This window comes from Caretta caretta, chromosome 8 (assembly GCF_965140235.1).
Source record: "Caretta caretta isolate rCarCar2 chromosome 8, rCarCar1.hap1, whole genome shotgun sequence".
In the NCBI taxonomy this organism is placed as follows: domain Eukaryota; kingdom Metazoa; phylum Chordata; order Testudines; family Cheloniidae; genus Caretta; species Caretta caretta.
In genome coordinates this window covers 37,018,221-37,038,201 of record NC_134213.1, presented here as the reverse complement: position 1 = coordinate 37,038,201, position 19,981 = coordinate 37,018,221, and the positions used below count along the sequence as shown (strand labels likewise).

At 56.0% G+C, this 19,981-nt stretch overlaps 1 protein-coding gene across 1 annotated transcript in view; it reads right to left on the bottom strand.

Moving 5' to 3' along the window:
- SLC4A9 (solute carrier family 4 member 9) overlaps positions 1-19,981 on the bottom strand; it is a 53,483-nt gene that overhangs the window by 19,224 nt on the left and 14,278 nt on the right. Inside the window, exons 11-15 of the mRNA XM_075131951.1 lie at positions 18,899-19,170; positions 10,910-10,965; positions 9,874-10,068; positions 8,445-8,558; positions 3,817-3,978 (exon numbers count right to left, since the gene is read on the bottom strand). Coding sequence (XP_074988052.1) covers positions 3,817-3,978; positions 8,445-8,558; positions 9,874-10,068; positions 10,910-10,965; positions 18,899-19,170 — 799 coding nt within the window. The remainder of the gene's footprint in view (positions 1-3,816; positions 3,979-8,444; positions 8,559-9,873; positions 10,069-10,909; positions 10,966-18,898; positions 19,171-19,981) is intronic.

The following is a 19,981-nucleotide window of genomic DNA, read 5'->3' as shown; positions in this document are numbered from 1 at the left end:
TTAGAGGTTTTTAAGGTCAGGCTTGACAAAGCCCTGGCTGGGATGATTTAACTGGGAATTGGTCCTGCTTTGAGCAGGGGGTTGGACTAGATGACCTTCTGGGGTCCCTTCCAACCCTTATATTCTATGATTCTATGATTCTATGGAATCCACATGGAGACATCCCCAAAGAACAACACTACGCTCTGACCCCAGGAATCACAGGGAACTGAGCACAGTGTTTTTTCTGCCAAGTTATTCCCAAATCCGTTTCTGCCACCATTCATCTGGCTCTAGGGGGTGAGTCTAGCCTGAACCATGGCCTCTGGAGGCTTCCTGCCGAATGCAGCAGGGCTTGTTTACTAAGGGCTGCTTGCACCTAGCTCTAGCACTGCAGCTCATTTCTCCTTCTCTAAGCTAAGCTGGCCATTTCTATCCAGCCTTCAGAAGCAGGCAGGGAAGTCAGACTAACACAACAGCTGGTGCAGGGGTTTGCTCCAGGGAGGAACGAGACTGGGTATCTTCCTGCTGGTAACTCTTAGGAGATGCCTTCGGAGGGCAGCTGATATGCATCAGGGAGGTGAACAAGCACAGCAAGAGCAATTGGATCAGTCACAATCCCAGCTCAGCCGAACAAAACCAGGTGTGTTCCCAGGCCCAGTGAACCTGTTTGTCTTAGCGCAAGGTCTGGTGATTGGAGAAGGCTTCATCCTTGGCTCTGAGTTTGTGCCTGTGCGAGCAGGTTAGGGAAAACCTCAGTACGCCTCATGAGAAAAACAAGTGCCAGCAGGGCCCAGCCCTGGGTAAGGCGCCCTGACGGCCAGGGGCCAAGCGGCATGGCAGTGTCAGAGAGAAAGCTGCACTCTCTCATCCAGAGAGATTCCTGCTAGTACGTGCAGCTGGGACGTCAGTGCCTGTGGCAAATGATGCCACAGGATGCTAGGGACAGACAGGCAGCTGAGCCAGGGAGACTAGGGGAGGAGCACAAAGGAAAGGTCCCTTGCTGGCATCGGCTGAAGGGAGGCAGTGTGGCCTAGTGGTTAGATCAAGACACTGGGAGAAAGGAGACTGGGCATTTAGTCCTGACTGATTCACTGTGTAACTCTGGGCAAGTCACTAGTCTCTCTGGGCCTCACTTTTCCCAGCTGTAAAATGGAGCTGACAATGCTGCCTGGCGTTGGAGAAACGGGCTGAGATCCTAGCATGAAAGGCTCTGGGGAAGCCCTTGTTTCCCTGGGTGATGGGAGGACCTGGCCCTTGCTTTGCCAGGGGTCCCAGGGCTCAGAGGGATGTCATGCGGAGAGCACTGTGTTTAGAGGCCCCTGTGGATTTAGGGGCTTTGTCGTGGCCCAAGCTAAGGGCTTAATCTTGGGAAGTGCTGAGTGCCCTCATCTCCCAGTGACTTCAGGGCCAACGGAGGGTACTCAGCACCTTGCCAGAGGCTCTCAGCTCTTCACAGGATCAGTCCCTGAGTGGCTGAGAGCCTCTGCCAGGCAATTAGCTGGGAGAATTCCTGGCTCCCTCCCTTCTGAGAAGGGGAAGGGGAAGAAAGCGGCCCCCCTCCCAGTGCATTGATTTTAAATAATACCTTTGTTTTCAAATGTCCCCATGACCCCAAATGCAGGGACACGCATGCGGGGCCCAGCACTCCCCAGGAAGAGCCCTTCACCAGCCCACAGACAGCCTCCAGTTTGGATTTGGTTTTGCATTAGTCCTGATTCTTCACGCTGATAGAAACTGGGCTGGGGAGCAGCTGCAACATGCCCCTCCCCAGCTCCGCAGGCACTCATCCCCCTTCTGGGGCCTGGCTCACTGGAGCAGAACTCCATTCAGAGACAGACCTCACTGTGCCTCACTACACAATGCCAGCAAGCTGCATCTCCTGTTAACATGGACAGCTGGCATGATCAGCCTTTCCTGTCTGATATGCTTTAACCAGGGATGGTGACCCCATGACAATCCAGCCCTTCACACTGCATTGGACACCAATGCTTGGGAGACTAGCCTAGAGCAGGGGCCCTGCACCCAATGCCTCCCCAGCCCTGCCCTCCATGCATTAGGGCAGGGTTCCAGATCAGAGCCTGCAGGGAGCCCCACGTAGGGTAATGAGGTGTCTGGTTTTCGACTGGAATGCCCGGTTGAAAAGGGACCCTAGCGGCTCCCATCAGCACTGCTGACCAGGCCGTTAAAAGTCCAGTTGGCGTGGGACTGGCAGGCTCCCTACCCGGCTCCACACAGCTCCCCTTGGCTCCTACATTTAGGGGCAGCCACAGGGGCTCCGTGCGCTGCCCCGCCCCGCCCTGAACGCTGACTCTGCAGTTCCCGTTGGCCGAGAACGGCGGCCAATGGGAGCTGCGGGGGCAATTCCTGTGGGCAGAGGCAGTGCGGAGAGCCATCTGGCCATGCCTCTGTGTAGGGGCCAAGGGACATGTCACCACTTCCAGGGAGCCACCCGAGGTGAGCGCCGCCCGGAGCCCACACCCTGAAACCCCTCCCACACCCCAACCACCTGCCCCAGCTTGTAACCCTCTCCTGTATGCCTAACCCCTCGGCCCCAGCCTGGAGCCCCCTCCAGCACCGCAAATCCCTCATTCCTGACTCCACCCCAGAGCTCACACCCCCAGCCGGAGCCCTCACCCACTCCTGCACCCCAGCCTCCTTCCCCAGCGCAGATCTCCCTCCCGCACCCTGAATCCCTCATTTCTGGCCCCACCCCGGAGCTTGCACCCCCAGCCCAGAGCCCATACCCCTTCCCACACTGCAAACCCCTGCCTCAGCCTGGAGCCCCCTCCCACACTCTGAAGCCCTCGGCCCCAGCCCACAGCCAGGAGCCCCCTCCTTCACCCAAAACTCCTCATCCGCAGCCCCACCTCAGAGCCCACACCCCCAGCTGACACCCTCACCCCTTCCTGGACCCCAACCCCCTGCACCAGCCTCGTGAAAATGAGCAAGTGAGGGTTGGGGAAGAGCAAGCAACAGAGGGAGGGGGGATGGAGTGAGTGGGGTGCGGAGCCTCGGAGAAAGGGCTAGACAAGGGTCAGGACCTTGGGACGGGGCGGGGAAGGGGGCAGGGAAAGGGTGTTTGGGTTTGTGTAATTAGAAAGTTGGCAACTTTAGCCCCGCCCCTCAGAGCCCCTAGAACAGATGGGATTTAACCTACCGGCTCCCAATTTCTGGGCAGACATGACGGTTTCCTTGGAATAAAGGAAACCCACAAGGTGTTGAACAGGGCAGCTGCACAAACCTGTGTGATTCCCTCTAAAACAGCCCATCCTCCCATCCCCAGGTTGGCCTGCCCCATGCTGCCAGCCACCCGCCATGCCCAGGCCAGCCTGCCCATACTGCCAGCCTCCTGCCATCCCCAGGCCGTCCTGCCCCACACTGCCAGCCTCCCACTATGCCTGGGCCATCTTGCCCCGAACTGCCAGCCTCCCCCTGTACCCAGATCCTCAGCACTACCAGCCTCCCGCCATGCCCAAATCCCCAGGACTGCCAGCCTCCCGCCATCCCTAGGCCATCCTGCCCCGCACTGCCAGCCTCCCACTGTACCCAGATCATCAGCACTGCCACCCTCCCACCATGCCCAGGCTGGCCTGCCTGGCACTGCCAGCCTCCCACTATACCCAGATCCTCAGCACTGCCAGCCTCCCGCCATGCCCAGGCCGGCCTGCCTGGCACTGCCAGGCTCCCACTATACCCAGTTCCCCAGCACCACCAGCCTCCCGCCATGCCCCGGCTGGCCTGCCCCGCATTGCCAGCCTCCCACTATACCCAGATCCCAGATCCCCAGCACCGCCAGCCTCCCGCCATGCCCTGGCTGGCCTGCCCCGCACTGACCTGGAGCCTGTATTCTTTGCGGTTGAGGATGACAGCGGTGATTTGCTGGTCCATGAAGATGAGGATGATGACCAGAACGGCAGGCACTGTGGAGACCAGGCAAACCCACCAAGGGTTCACTCCCAAGGGAAACACGACCCAGCCTCGCTGGGAGTTCGTGGGCTGCACGGGGAGTGCAAGAGGTCAGATTGTACATTACAGGGCTAGCACCCTGCACTGCACTTACTGATGGGCAAAAAGTGCTTTGGGCAACATTGGGGTGGGGTGGGCTGGGCTGGGCTGGGCTGGGCAGGTCAGATTACTGGCCCAGACGGCTCTCCACTAGGTCTCCAGCAATGGTCAACACAGGATGCTTCAGAGCAAAGGGAACCCTCACTCCCCTCCCCCTGGCCATTGTGCAATGTTGCACCTGAGGGAAAATGCTTCTCCTGACTAACTGGAATGGTGATCTGTGCTCTGCACCATGGCAGTGGCCAAGCCCCGAGAGGCAGTAAGCAAGCCCTGAACCAAGCCCTGGATGCTTGTGAACAGCCCCATCTGTGCTCACTCCAGGCCATGCTCCAGCTGATTAACGTTAACCAACCACCACTCTTCCCTGTTGTTGTGCAAGGGCATCAGTCCTGCCCCGGGAGGTGGGGCCAGTCCTCTGCAGTCACCTGCTCCTGTTGCATGGCACATGGGGAGGGATCCAGGCCATGGTTTCACATTGGTACCAACCCAACATTCAGAAATCGTGAGTCAGGCCCACAAAAATTGATTTAAAATCATGAGACTTTTAGAAAATAATAAAAAGGGGGAAGGGTCTTTTTCTTTGCCTGCTGGATTTAAAACTTTTGAGTCACATTTTCAAGCTTTTCTTTGCTACCACGAGGGCTAGCAACACTTATTTTTTAAAATGAAAGCTGGGATTGTCCCTTATTCACATGACTCCAGGAGCTTGGGTTTGAAGAAAAATACTAAATTTGCAATTGTGAGCGCTGGTAACACTAGTTTCACGGCAGCCTTTGTGGGCCCAGTTTTCACAGCCCATGGGCTGTCCATGTAGTGGAGATGTCTGCCTGGCTGTGTGTTCACGCAAATCCAGATCCATGCAGGTGCCTACACCAGTACAGGTACAAATCAGGCACAAATTTGTGCTCACATTTCTACATGTCTCCCTAGGGTCTGAAAACCAGGCCCAGTAGGGCAAATGCAATCGAGCCCTATATCCATGGTAAGAAGGTAGATATGGAGAATCCAGAAAAAGATGATGAATGCGAAAAGACCCAGTGCTTTAAAGATATGCATGTATAGAGAGCAGCGTGGGACAGCGGTTAGAGCAGGAGTGTGGGCGACATCTCCCGTTCTCCATTCCCAGCTCTTCCACTGACAAAATACGATCGTAGGCAAATCGTGTAATTCCACAGTTAAAGCATCTCTAAAATGGGGATAATAGGACCTTCTGGCCTCAGGGGTGCTGCGTGTGCTTTAATTAAGAAATAGCTTTTGAGATCTATGGAGGGAAGCTGCCAGGGGCCCTAATCATTACAGATGTCCTAATACATCCTGGCCTTCAGCCAAAACATGTCACAGCAGCCACCCTGCTCAGGCCAGGGTGCCTTGCCCTGCCCCTTTCAGCCCTGGCATTTCCCCCACATTTGCCAGGTGGCACTTTGCCTTCAGCTTGGAGAATGGGCAAGTGGCTCCCTCATTAACCTGATGCACAATCCGCCTGACAGGGAGCTATGGGCCTCCATGGAGCCTGCATGCTAGCTCTGCAGCCTCTGCTAATTCCTTTCCACACCCAGGCCTGGGGTGGGGGGAGGGAACCCAAGCCCAGACTTGAGCTGGTGTCTCCTGCTTTGCTGCGTGCTGTGGCATCATTTGCATGATTACATGACTGTTTAGTTGGGTCCAGTTGCTAAGCTGAGGTTATTTATAGATCAAGGGATTGGCTGGAGCTTCCCCCCTCCTCCTTCCTAAGAACAGCTCCAAAAGGAAGTCACTCTGCAGAGTTGGATGTGTGTGTGTGTGTGTCACGTTAAGGGGCTATAAAATCCCACAGTCCCTGAGTTTTCTGCAGATCCCTCTTGGCCCTGCAACTGCAGAGAGTGCTGAAAGGGAAAGAGCTGGATGGAAAACCCACAGGCCAGATTGATCTTGGGTGTCAGCCCAGGGGACTCAGTGGAGTTACTCCAGGGGTGTGGGCAAAATTCTCCCTGCTCCACAGCATTGCACGTTCTGGATTTGTTCCCTACCCCAGCTCTCAAGAGCTGACTTGAATGTGGGAGAACGCACGAGGTGGGACGCAGCCCCGCACATTCCCATCTGCACGGTTGGGGTGGAGGGCTGGAGAGCTGAGGGGTTACGGAGCCCCATGGCTCTGGCTTGCACAATGAGGTTTGAACAACCAGTGGGGAACTGAGGAGTGGGTCTGCGTGTCACCTCTGGGGCAGTGTGGAGAAGCCGGCCTTGAAAGAGAAGGGTTGCCATAGACTGGCCAGGCGAGGGAAGGAGGGAAAGGGAGAGGCCATAGAAAGCCATTATCATCTGGTGGCCTGTAACTTAGATGGACTTTTCAGTGCTGTTGTAAGTGGAGAGCTCTTCGTGTCATGACACCACCATGGCAGCTTTCCCTGATTGCCCCCTGGTTGGACTGGCTCGGCAGGCCCAGGATTGGGCAGGGTGGGGCACGCTGGCACCTGGAGGGTGCTTGCCCTACCGTTGTCCATTTGTTCCATGGCTAACTCAATGAGGTCAGTCCCCAGGGCTGTCAACCTGGCCCCTATTCCTGCGCCACCCAGGTGGAGCTGATGCTGTGACTCAGAATGGGGCACTGAGTTAGCAGCCTGGAAAGGCACGGTCTCTCCAGGAGAAGTTCCCAGATTCCATTTCTTGTTCCCTTGCTTTCTTTGTGGCCTCCGTGATGGGTTGGAAAATTCTGGAGAAGGTTTCTGGCCTCAGAGCATGGGGCCTTGGGACAGTGGATCCCTTACTACCTACACTCCCAGTCTGCGGGGTACCCGTCTGAACCGGCCCTCTGGGAGGGGAGTTCAAGCAAAAGTCTCCCCTTCCTTCAGAGCTCCTCCTTATGCTCCGAGGGCTTCCTCGGATTCCCAGGCAGTTTGCAAGCTCTGCAGGGGCGTCTCAACAAGCTGTCCACCCCTGTTAGCATGTTGGCTCCTGGCCTGAGCAGGTTCAAGGGCTCCTTTGTCCTGCTCTAGTTCTAGTGCTGAAGGAGATGGGACAAGACTGTGGGGTACAGGGAATTAGATGGGCAGGCCTTATAGCAGCTGGTCCTGCAAGGGCCCATCCAAACCTTGGAGCAGAGGGGGCAGGCCCAGAGCAGCACCCAACTGGGCAGCATGGAATCCCTTTCTTTTACAGTGAATGGGGTGGTGCCCTAGATCCAGAGAGTGGGGCCAGCAGCAGGGCTGGCGGGGGAAGGGGACCACACTCACCACCACCCACAGTCTCGCTAGGGGCCTCACTCTCCATGGCCCATGCAGGATTCTCTGCTGAAGCTTCCAACAAGGGGGCCTGCATGTGCCAGTTGCAATGGAGGAGTTTGTAGGGTGGATGGCTCACTAGATGCTGGACTGAGGGACTCAGCTCATATCAGGATCAGATCACCGTGATCAGAGGGTAACAGCTTCCAGCTGCTCTGATTCCAGCTGGGTGCGAAGCTGCGAGGCTGTATGAAGGGGAACGCCTTGTATTTCATTACCAGTCGTCTGAGCCCAGGGCTGGCCCGAGGCTGGGGGCCCATTATAACAATGCCTGGACACTGAGGAGAACAGGGATGAGGGATATGGGCTGTGGCTCTGGCTGGCAGGCAGGGATATAGTGAGGGACAACATGGGACCCCAGGCAGCTGCATCACTCGCCTTTGCCTGTGGGCACCATTGCCTGAGCCATCCAGTCTCCAGATAACATGAGCCCTGCAGCACTTCCAGCGCCTGGGGTTGAGCAGCGGCAGGAATGATGTATCCTTTGCAGCAAGAACAGGCCAACTCAAAGCAACGTAGGACTAATTAACTGCTCAGTGGGTCTATGGACAGCCTACTGAGCAGCTTTGCTGTGGATCCCCTGTGTCAGCCTTGGGGCTGTGATCCAGGAATACACCCTCCAGCTCTGGCCCAGAGAGAAACGGGGAGGGCTCTCACAGGAGCAAGGGCTTGCAAATCTCGCCTACCCAAGGGATGAGAGGCAACATCATGGGAAACCAAGGGCTACATCTGATCTGCGTGGAGCAGAGCAGAGTGCAGCCATCTCCACTGTCAATGTGGGGGTGAGGCCTTTAGAGAATGCAGTTCCCAGCTTGCACTGCAGGCTGGCCACTGGGACCTGGATGACCCTTTGCATGCTGGGACCTGCCACAGGCTGCATCCCTGAACTGGCAGAGAAGATGCACCCAGGCAGCCCTGTCTTTATGGGCTCTGCAAAAAGCCTCCATACCTGATGCATAGTTTGCATCAGAATCTAACATGGGTGCCCCATGTACAGTTCCTTCCCCACAAATCCATTATCACTGCCTGTATATATCATCCCAGCTCCCCACATTCCATCACTTCTCCCCAGGCATCCATGAGGTCCCCTTCCCAGCAGTTCCTCTGTTTTCCCCCACCCATTACCCAGTCAGTTCTCACCTTGAACTCGCTGGGGACGATGAGCTTGGGGGTCTCTAGCCCCAGAATGGCATCAATCCCGCAGAAGATGAGGATGGCCAGGATGATGGAGAAGTCGCTTACTAGCTTTCTCAGCTAAGGGAGCAAAGAAAGCCATTGGGAGGGCTTTAGCAGACGCCCCCAGGTAGGGCGACCAGACGTCCCAATATTACCGGGACTGTCCTGCTGTTAGGGGCTTTGTCTTATATATGCAACTACAGCCCTCCGTCCCCAGGGAAAAAGGTGTCCCACTTGCTATCTGGGACCCAGACTGGGCCATGCTGTGCTTTATGCATGCTTAATTGTTGTGCACTCGGGGGGCAATCTGCACATCCCAGAGATACCCCTGGCCCTGTCCTCCAGGAGCACCCCACAGTGTAAAGCAAGAGACATCACACAAGGAAGCCAGCACTTGCTTATGTTCTCATAAGAGATCTTGGTGACCCCCCTGCACTCGGATGGAGGGAATGCGGGAGATGAGGTAATAAGTGTTTTGAATGCCCCCTGCTGCTAGTTCTGATGATAGTAATTGGCAGCATAGGACAGACTGCTGGGCTATGACCCCGCAGAAGGCTCACTAGGAAGCTGCGGAAGGTTATTTATGGAGAGTGTGGAATAAAGTCTGGTGGCTCGTGAGCAGCAAGGCCCAGGCTCTCTGCCTTTCCTTATAAAGCCAGTATCCCATGCGTGCCCAGTATACCACACCACCAGGGGAAGCCGCTAGCTTTGATTAAGGACAAATAATTCTGGTGGATGCACTAAATTCCTCTTGGGCAGGATGAAGGTGAAACTGAGGCCCCAACCCCAAAGAGGAACCCAGGGAAGGCTAAATAGCACTTCTTTCTTGTCTGGTGGGAGCTGGGAAGCCCAGTGTTACTGAGGAGGGCTCCCCACTGTCCTTTGCAGCGGTGTTGGCCCCCATTCAGAATTGGGGCCCTGAGTTCTATTCACAGCTCCCCTTCCTCGACCTCTGTGGCCTTGGCCGACATTTTCAAAAGAGGCCACTGATTTTGGGTGCCTCCTTTGCTAGGTGTCCAGCTTGAACTGCCAGCAGTGTTCTGTTGGGCGCCCGCAGGCAGTAAGCACATTTGGGAATGTTGGCCTCAGTCTCTCTGAGCCTCAGTTTCCCAGTCTGTAAAATAGGGATAATGCTGCTTACCCACTTGGTGCCACCACTCTGAGACCTGTTGGGGGAGGCCCTGTATGTGTGTTGGGGTGAGATACACGCAGCCAGGAGAGAACGCAGCAGGAAGCTGCAGAGCTGCAGGTGCCTACACTCAGCAGGGGGAGCAGGAGCTGTCTGCACAAAGCCATCTAAATGTACAGAGCCTTGCACAAGAAGACACAGCTGCACCCTCCTCACAATGCCCTCGATGCTGACAGAGCAGGGGGCAGGAAGAGAAACACTCACTGCTGTGGGGAAATAGCGGCTGGTTTTAAAGCTCTTGAGAGTCATGGAGCAGAGGAACGTCCCCAAGAAGAGGATGAAGGCCATGAAGGTGATGTCAGGAATGTAGTTACAGCTGTTCCCCACCAGGTGGCCTCCCACTCTCGAACACTCTGTGCGGGTCAGCAGGGACCAGTTTGCAGCCTCCAGACCCTGCTGCTGTGGAGACAGAGAGAGACATTTCAGAGGCAGAAGAGAGCCAGCCAGCTGGACAAGAAGAAAACCCCACAGGCCAAAGAGAAGGGATCAGAAGAGTCCAAGCCAGCACCATTGGTAGATGACGGGTGGGTGGCACTGGCTGAGGATGGCCAGTTACCCTGCAGCTTGGTGGCGCAATCACGGGTGGGGGAGGAAAGCACACTTGGGACTGGCTAGTGCGGATGAAAGTTAGAGGCTGCTGCTCGTGCTGACCATTTGCTTGTCTGTATCTGTTCATCCGTCCGTCCCCTGCTCACACCGGGCTCACTGAGCCACGTGTTTGTAGACAAGCCTTGAGGGATTGTACCCCAGGCCTGCTCCTGAACAGGGCTCATCCGGTGTTACTTCCTGGGCCATGTGGACACATGCCCACGTGCACGGCTCTTTGAGGTCATTGAGGCACCATGGGTGAGCAGCTGCCAGGCCGTTCCCAGAGGGCAGGCAGGGAGAAGCAGTTATGGAAGGAACATCCCCTCCTAGCGGAAGGGAAGTGCCCCTCTATGAGGCTGACGCCAGTGTCCTTGGAGCCCAGGGTCACCACCTGGAAACAAGGTCACCATGAAACATGCAGGTCCCCCTATGTAAGGGGGACAGGGTCCCCTATGCAGAGTCCCTGGGTAAAAGGCCTGGCCCAGCACCATCACTTTACTGCCTAGTCACTGAGACAGTCTGGTCCTGGGAGGGAGCCAGACATCCAGTGATGCTGGCACTGCGCCAGAAGCACAGGGAGCCGTGCTCCAGAACACACCTGCGAGGACCTCAGCATCCCCTCACCCCAGCGGCTGGAGAAAATGGTCCTTACCATCCCAGTGCTGCCAGGAGCTGGGAGCAGCATCTCAGTCAGCATGGAGACATTGCCTACAAGAGATGAACTGTCAGACATTTCTCTTCCCCTCCCCAAACCATGGCACCAAGCCAGGGTCTCCCTGAGCATTCACAGCGGGTTTCAGAGGGCTCCGGCCTGTGGATGGTGTGAGACAGTGGAGCTGCTCCCCAGTCATTAGTGTCGGGGATGAGGGTGTGGACTGTGCTGGATGTCAGCTATCAGCAAGGCTCCTCCCCATGAGCCTGGGGCTAGCAGGCTGTGGTTGGATAGATTCATAGATTCATAGATATTAAGGTCAGAAGGGACCATTATGATCATCTAGTCTGACCTCCTGCACAATGCAGGCCACAGAATCTCACCCACACACTCCTGCGATAAACCTCTCACCTATGTCTGAGCTACTGAAGTCCTCAAATCATGGTTTAAAGACTTCAAGAAGCAGAGAATCCTCCAGCAAGTGACCTGTGCCCCATGCTACAGAGGAAGGCGAAAAATCTCCAGGGCCTCTTCCAATCTGCCCTGGAGGAAAATTCCTTCCCGACCCCAAATATGGCGATCAGCTGAACCCTGAGCATATGGGCAAGATTCACCAGCCAGGAAAGAATTCTCTGTAGTAACTCAGATCCCACCCCATCTAACATCCCATCACAGGCCATTGGACCTATTTACCATGAATATTTAAAGATCAATTAATTGCCAAAATCATGTCATCTCCTCCATAAACTGATCAAGTTTAATCTTAAACCCAGATAAGCAGGCTTCATCTCCTAGGGATGGTGCTAACTGAGAGTCAGCCACATGGGCAGCACATAAAAGAGGCCAGGGGAGGCTAAACCTCCCCCAAAAAGGCCAGCCACGTAGGGGGGAAATGCTGTGGATGTGGCATGGGTCACCCCTCTCGAGGCGTGCTGGCCCGCCACTACCTTTGGAGTGCCCAAAGTGAAGCTCCATAGAAGTGGGGGTGGCCACCAGTGCCCAGACCATGGCCCCACCCGTGCTCCGCCTTTTCCCCTGAGGCCCCCCTCCACCGCTTGCTCCTCTGTCTCCTCCTCTCCTGTCACTTGCCTAAGGCAGGAAAAGGTGATGGGGGCATAGGCCTGCCATGTTCCAGGAAGGAGGTGGAGAGGAGCGAGTGTAGGATGGGGGACATCAGGGGAGGAGGCAGAGGAGAGCGAGCAGCAGGTGGGTGGGATCTTGGGGGAAGTGGCAGAGAGAAATGAGTGGGCGGGGCCTTGGGGAAGGGGGCGGAGAGGATCAAGTGGTGGGTGGGGCCTCAGGGGACGAGGCCGAGCGGGAGCAGGGCCACGGTCCAAGGCAGCAGTGTCCCCCCAACTTCTAGGGAGTTTCTGGCACTCACGTGTGAGCCTCCCCAAACAGAAGACTCTCACACCCCTATACTAGGCATGCTAGGCACAGGAACAGCTAAAGCAGGGGCCATGGGGCCATCCCTTCCGCAACATCCCTCTAGACCCAGAACTGTCCCTGGGAGACACCCCACCACACACACACACACATGCTCGTATGGCACTAGAGCAGTGGTTTTCAAACTTTTTTCTGGCGACCCAGTTTAGAAAATTGTTGATGCCCGTGACCCAGTGGAGCTGGGGATGATGGGTTTGGGGCTTGGGAGGGGCTCAGGGCTGGGGCAGAGGATTGGGGTGCGGGTGTGAGGGCTGTGGGATGGGGCCAGGGATGAGGGGTTTGGGATGCAGGAGGGGGCTCTAGGTTTGGTGGGGGCTCAGGGCTGGGGCAGGGGATTGGGGTACAGGAGGGGCTCAGGGCTCTGGGGTGGAGTGAAGGCTCTGGGGTAGAGCCGGGGATGAGGGGTTTGGGGGTGCAGGAAGGGGCTCCCTGTTTCAGGGGGGCTCAGGTCTGGGGCAGGGGATTGGGGTGGGGGGTTACCTCAGGCAGTTCCCAGTCAGCGGCATAGCAGCGGGGCAACAGAGGCTGGCGTCCTGCCTGTCCTGGCACCGCGGACCGTGTTGCACCCTGGAAGCGACCAGCAGCAAGTCTGGCTCCACGCGGCTTTCACCCGCAGGCACCGTCCCCCCACAACTCCCGTTGGCCAGGAACTGGGCAATGGCAGTGCGGAGACAGTGCTTGGGGTTGGGGCAGCATGCAGAGCCCCGTGAGCTCCCCGGCTAGGAGCCGGACCTGCTGCTGGTCACTTCCAGGGCGCAGTGGAATGTCAGAACAGGTAGGGACGAGCCTGCCTTAGCCGGGCAGCACCGCCAACGGGACTTTTAACCGCCCGGTCGGCAGTGCTGACCAGAGCTGCCGCGACTCAGTGCCTTACATTCCGTGACCCAGTACTGGCTCGCGACCCGTAGTTTGGAAACCACGGCATTAGAGGACCCAGCCGGTGCCTTCCCTCCTGCCCACCCTGAGGCCTTTGGGGAGAACTGCAGAGAGCAGCTACCGCAACCAGAGACTCCAGCCAGCTGGGGAGGGACCCCTGGACAGTCCAAGCAAAATCTGAATTTTCTCTCTAGCCTATACTGACTGGCTGTTTGATCCAGGCTCCCCCTCCCACCCCCCGCCGCAGGCGGTGCGGCTACATCGGAGTCGAGGGTGTATTTTCTTGCAGATACACCCTCACTAGCGCTGATGGCTAGCACCTAAAAACAGAAGGGTAGCCACGACGGGGCGAGAAGCACAATCCTGTCCAAGACCCCTGTATGTCCTCTGGGTGGCTAGTGCCTCCTGCCGTGGCTATGCTACTGTTCCTAGTGTGCTAGTTAGATCAGAGCTAGCGCTGGTGTGCCTACCCCCACTGGAAATCATACCACCAGCTCCAGTGTAGACACACCCACAGTCTCTTCCACTCAGCTCCCCTCCACACCTGCCCCTCCTCCCCGGCCCTCCCCCCAGCACTTTTCTTTCCATTTAGCTCATCCCGCCTATGGAAACCCACAAACCATATAGTGGCACTAACAGGATGTTTGCCACCATCACCTTGGTTCCTCTGCTGGTGTGTTCTACCCCTTCCCGGCTTGTGGGAGCTGTTATGGGGCTTCTGCCCCAGGGGATTGTGCTAGAGCAGTGCTTCCCAATCTGTGCCCCACAGAACATTTGCTTGTGGCCTGTAGGGACAGCACATGGGGCTGTCTCTGTTTCCTCATTTCAAGTGGCTTCTCTTGGTGTCCCCTGATTGGAGGTGGGGCTGGTAGCACTGCTTAGAGGTAAGGTTGCCTGACACTTCCTATTATAAGACCTGGATTTCAGCTGCTCTAAAGTGGGGCAAACTGTAATGGATCGGGCTGAAATGTTTCATGCCAGGCACCTGCCTCAGGCTGACGATTGTTGGAAGGGTTCAGCTAAAATGCTCCAGCCATATCTGAGAACGAAGTTGGGGGAAACGCTTTGTTTTGCCCATATTAAGAATTCTTAAAACTGTTTCCTTGAGAAGCTCTCTGCTTTGGAGCAGGGACTTGAAATGTGGCAGGGAGGGTCGCCCTGGTGTCAGAAACGGGTGTGTTTTACCAGCCGCCAAAGTTGGCCCAAGTTCTGTAAGTCCTGGGAAAATCACAGTTCACACATGCTCAGTAGTGGTTTCCTAGAGTCTAGCACCTAAATTCTCGAAGGATTCCAACTGCACTGAGCACGCTCCATCCCCACACCATTCATATGTGCTGACCAGACTGCACATGCTCTGTCCCCTGAGAGCAACTGAACATGTAATGCTGTCTCTCCTCTGTGCTTGGTGTGCCTCCTGCTGTAGCACGGAAGAGAAGGACCCTGCCTGACTTCAATGCAGAGGAGTAGAGTGGAGGAAGGAGAGATAAGAGTAGAGGAGGGACAGGGAAGAGTCAAGAGACAGATCTCAGAAGTGAGCCCAACTCAAAGAACTAAAAGGACAATAAATTAACCAGTGAAAAGGGTCACAAATCAAAAGCAGCTACGAGTCTCTAATCAGAACCTTTCCACTAGCAGATTCTCACCGTGAAATCCAGAAATCAAAGCAGAGCCATACAAGACTGGCAGCTCGCTGATCCCAAACTGGGAGAAGACAGTAGGAGACCCCATGTGCAATGGAAACCTAGAGATAAGTGATTGTGCAACCAACCTGACAGAGGAGAGACTGAAAATTAGAGACATTTCTGCCCCACACCTCCTGATTGTGAGGCCTGTTGGAGTGGCTGCCTCACACCATCCACTAGCAAAGGACTTTCATCAAGATGTGGAGGAGGTAAAAAACTGCCTGACTGTGGGACAAAGCGAAGAAGCACGGAGAGCATCCCAGCTGTGCACCATGAGGTCATCCCTTCAGCACAAAGCCCAGCTGTGAAGAGGGCGATGCGGTCAGCGCCACGCCAGAGTGGGAGAGGCTTGTCTTGTCTGGCTTGTCTTCCCAGGAGATGCTCAGTAGCTCAGCGCAGTGGGAGCAAAGTGGCTGGATGCCCAGGCTTATGTCACAGACACACCCGAGGGCAAGGAAATCCCTGCATCAGGAGACCACGAGAATTTGTCCCGTTGCTGAGAGCTACAATGGTGGAGCTGGGCTCTTCCCAGATCCTGAGATTTCCCTGGGCTGGCATGTGGCCACGTGGGGTCTGGGTTATTCTACAGCTGTACTGAGAAACCAGAAAAACAATAGAGTGAAGGTTTATGAAGAAAATAGCCGTGTCCTCTCCCCACTCTGGTTCAGGGGAGAAGAGGGTTTGACAGTCTTTGGGAGTTTGCTGACAGATAGGTCCTGCTAAGAGTGTCTCTAGGAGTTTGGCTGGGAGGGGATGTGCAGGGGGAGCAGGAGGTTCCTGGCTTCCATAGAATTGGGGTTGAGGGGTTGGGGAATGGACCGAGGCCTCTAGTGTTCTGCTGAGCCCCTGCCTCACACGGCCACAGCAGACAATTCTCCTCTCCCCCCTGGGAACAGGAACACCCACCCTGCAGAGAGTTGTGTTCCTCCACAAAGAACTGGCAGATCGAGACTGGGGAGCATGGAGGGGATGGACCCAAATGACGTCTGAGTCCATGGGAGACACTGGGCAGATCAATGCAACAGGCAGAGAGAAATTAGCAGTAGCAGAAAACAAGCCCAGCACAGTTCTGATGGGACTCAGGATCTATCACCACATTGACTCCCCCTGCTCTCAGTGCACAGGAGACCGCCACTGGACTGGGGGGAAGGGCTGGAGTTCAGTGTTTCCATGAGGGTCATGACCGGGCAGGCCAGTGCCTGCTCCGGATCCCCGCAGGGGACAGACAGCTGCGCTCTCCGGCTGAGCTCACACCCAGGCTGAGATGCCTCCTGCATGCAGATGGGACCCTGGCGCTGGGGCCTGTAACACTTTAGTTACTGATACGACTCTCCCCCTTAACTCTGTCTGAGCACCCAACCTTGTATCTGGGGCCTGCAGTGAGTCCTAAAAATACATCAGGATGTGACTCATGCCAATGCAGCATGGCTCTCTGTCACCCTCTAGTGGTGAGGCCATGTAAGTGCTGCAGGAGCATCCTCACAAGTACATTCCTCATATCCCTTTCCATGTGGACATGTGCTGTGTTTGCTACACAGACATTATACAGCAGGGAGGTGTCCATGGGACAATTGCTCCAGTCACATATGGACCACAGTGAAGGCCTCACCCTATAGGGACTGTGCTATTGTTGGCAGGGCTGGATACACAAAGGGGATGGCTCTGTTAATGAGGGGATGCCCTGTACTACCATCACCTTTCTGGTAATAACCCGACCCCCAGAGGATGGGAGTTTTCAGGAGTTAATCAAGAGCCCAGAGGGGCTGACTGACCCATTGCTAGAGTCACAGTTGCTGAAAAGCAGGTTCATCCAAACTATTTGGTGATTCCCCGGGCCTGGCTCCTACAGTCCCCAAACTCAGGACTGGTTCACACACAGAACAAGAGCCACATTCTTCAGGGAATTCTCTGCAATCAGTATTTCACCCAACTCAGTCTAACCCATGTCAAGGTGTGGGTCTGCTCTAGAAAGTGACAGTCCCATGTGTACGGAGCCTCACTGAAACCATGTCCCATTTACTGAGTTCACACGTAAAGAGATTCTGTCCCTAACTGACAGCCCTGCACACTCATCCTGGGATCGGAGAGTCAAGCTGGGTTTCGTCCTTCTCATACACCATCGTCAGTTGTAAAAATCCTGCAGGCCAGATTCTGCCCCCTGTTATGTGCTGCCATACAGACCTACCCTCAGGGACATTTGGTCAGCCCCTTCGCTGTTGCTGGCATTGGGCAGGCACCTGAGAGCCAAAGGCAGCCTTGTACTCAGTTACCAGCACTGCGGATGCTGCACCAGTCAGCACACAGCCCAGCTCCCTCCCTTGCAATGGTCTGCAGGGCTCACACAAGTAAGAAGTTGTACTGTTTGCCACTGCATGGGGAAGGAGTGACTGATATGCCCAGGGAAGCAGCTCTGTTTGATCAGAGGGGGCCATTTGGCATTTTCTGCCACAGATACGACTGTTGATTCTCTCCATGCTTCACTTTCGTCCACCCTTGACTCTTTTGTCCACGTCTCCCTTCACAAGGTCCCAGACCTCCCAGCCTCCAGCCCTGGCTCACCCCCAACATCCACCTTGTCTGTTTCTGCTCTCGTGCTGCCGAGCAACTCTGGCCAAAATCTCGGAACCAGGCTGACTTCCTCCACTACAGATTTGTTCTCTCTTCCTCCAGTTCTGCTGCCTTCCCAGCCAAATGCCTCTAATGCTCCACGCTGACTGACTCTCACTCCACAACCCCAGCCCCCTTTGACACCTTCCTCAAACCCTCTCCCCCTCCTGCCTCCACTTCTGTCTCTGCATGCGCTCACTCACTTCTTCAAAGAGGACACTGACAAAATAGTTTTGATTACTGCAACACAGGGGCTATGGAAGCTCCCTAAAAGTGGCCCTGCCCTCCCATGCCATCCCTTCCCCTGCCCTCACGCCACCCCTTCCCCCTGAGGCCCTGTCCCCATGCTGCCATTCCCCCTGCCCCGAGTCCCTGTCCCACCCCTTCCCCCAAGGCCCTGCCCCCACTCATTCCTCTATGCCTCCTTCCCCCCATCACTTGCCCTTACGGACAGTAAAAAATGATGGGGCCTTGGCCCCCTCCCCCACAGTCCAGCACCCCTGCTGCAACATCCTTTCCTTTGGCTTTGACCAATGCAACCTTGCCCTGCGCCTATCTATTCAAAACACTGCTGCAAAGATCATGTTTTACTTTGACCATATCACTCTCCAATTTGCATCTCTCTGCTGGCTCCCCTCTCTCCCCCACACCCAATAGAAGATTTCAGAGTAGCAAGTCTCTAAGGTGCCACAAGTACTCCTGTTCTTTTTCCAAAAGAAGATGTTAATCTTTACTTTTGAGTCCCTTCCTGGCCCGTTCCCACACTCCGGCTCATCTCTCATACATCACTGAGATGGTCACCCCCATCTCTGATGGGCCCAAGCTGCCAAGCTTCATTACCCCCTGGTTAAATTTTCAAACAAGCCCCTTCGTGCTTTCTCCCCTGCTGCCCTCATGCTTGGGAGGTGCTCCCCATAAACATCTGCAAAGCTACCTCACTGTCCACCTGCAAATGCCTCCTTACATCTCTCCGTTGCCGTACTGCCTGCACAAGGCTTAACAACAGGCAGTCGGCTGGTATGCAGAGACCACCCAGCCTGTCATGCTGACAGTATTGTCTCGTTGTTTCCTTATGTTCCCCGTCAGTCTGAATTCTGCCTCTTGTCTCTTGTCTCAGTCTGTCAGCTCTTTGCGGCAGGGACTGTCTTTGTGTCCTGTGTCTGTACAGCACCTAGCGCCTGGTCTGTGCCCGTGGCTCCTGGGTGCTAGCACAATACGAATAATAACACCAGTTCCTTTTCGGAGGGGACAAGCACTGCAGAACTGCTGCTTTCTAAGACCTGTTCCAATGCACAGAGCTCTGTCCCAGCACTACTGACAGAAACATGCAGCCGCCCGGGCAAACAGAGATGCAGGGACCCTCCCAGCCTGCTCCTACCTGTGCCAGACGAGTTACAGATGCAGCCATAGAGGGTGACATCATTGATCTTATAATCCCAGTTGACGGGGAAGCTGCCCGCCAAACTCAGCATCTTCTTCACGGCATCATAGATGAATATGAAGCTGATGAGGGCACAGAAGCCTTCTTCAGTGAAGCGGGTAAAATACTGCACCAGGTAACTCGCTTCGGTGGCCACCAAAATCAGTCCGAAAAAGGCCACCCAGAGGCCAATCCAGAGGCGGAATTCCAAGTAATCCAGGCTGTAGTCTCTGGTGAAGGGATGGGTCCAAGTGTTTCAATGAATCAGTCACGCACAGAACATGACTCTTAACTCTAATCGCTAAGGCTATGATTTAGTCACGGGTATTTTTAGTAAAAGTCATGGACAGGTCACGGGCAACAAACAAAAATTCACGGCCCCTGACCTGCTGTGGGGGGGCCCGGGGCCAGTGGCACCAGCTGCCAGGGGCTGTGGACCATGGCTGCTCTGGCCAGCTGGCCAGGGACCACTGCCAGGGTCAGAAGACCACAGCTGCTCCGGCTGGGGACCGCAGCTGCTCCAGACAGCCGGCTGCCTGGAGACTGCTGGCCAGGGCCGTGGACCATGGCTGCTCCGGCTGGCCGCCTGGGGAGTATCGCTGCTCTGGTTGGCCTACCCAGGGACTGCTGGTGGGGGCTGCAGACCGCAGCTGTTCCGGCCGCCCACCCAAGGACCACTGCCCAGAGCCATGGACTGCAGCTGCTCCAGCCAGCCTCCCGGGGACCGCTGCCAGGGCTAGTGGACTGTGACTGCTCTGGCCGGCCTCCTGGGGATCTCTGTTGGGGCCAGCAGACCATGGCTGCTCCGGCCAGCCTCCTGGGGACCGCTGCCAGGACCAGTGGACCGTGGCTGCTCCGACCACCCCAGGACAACTGCCATGGGCCACCAGAGCAGCAGCTGGTGTGGCTGTCCCCAGGGACACTCCAGCAGCAGCCCGTGTGGCTGTCTTGGGGGCCACCTGAGCAGCTGGTCCCGGATCCAGCTGCTTAGGCGGCCCTGGGGTCAGCCACACTGGCCCCTGCAGAAGTCACGGAGGTCGC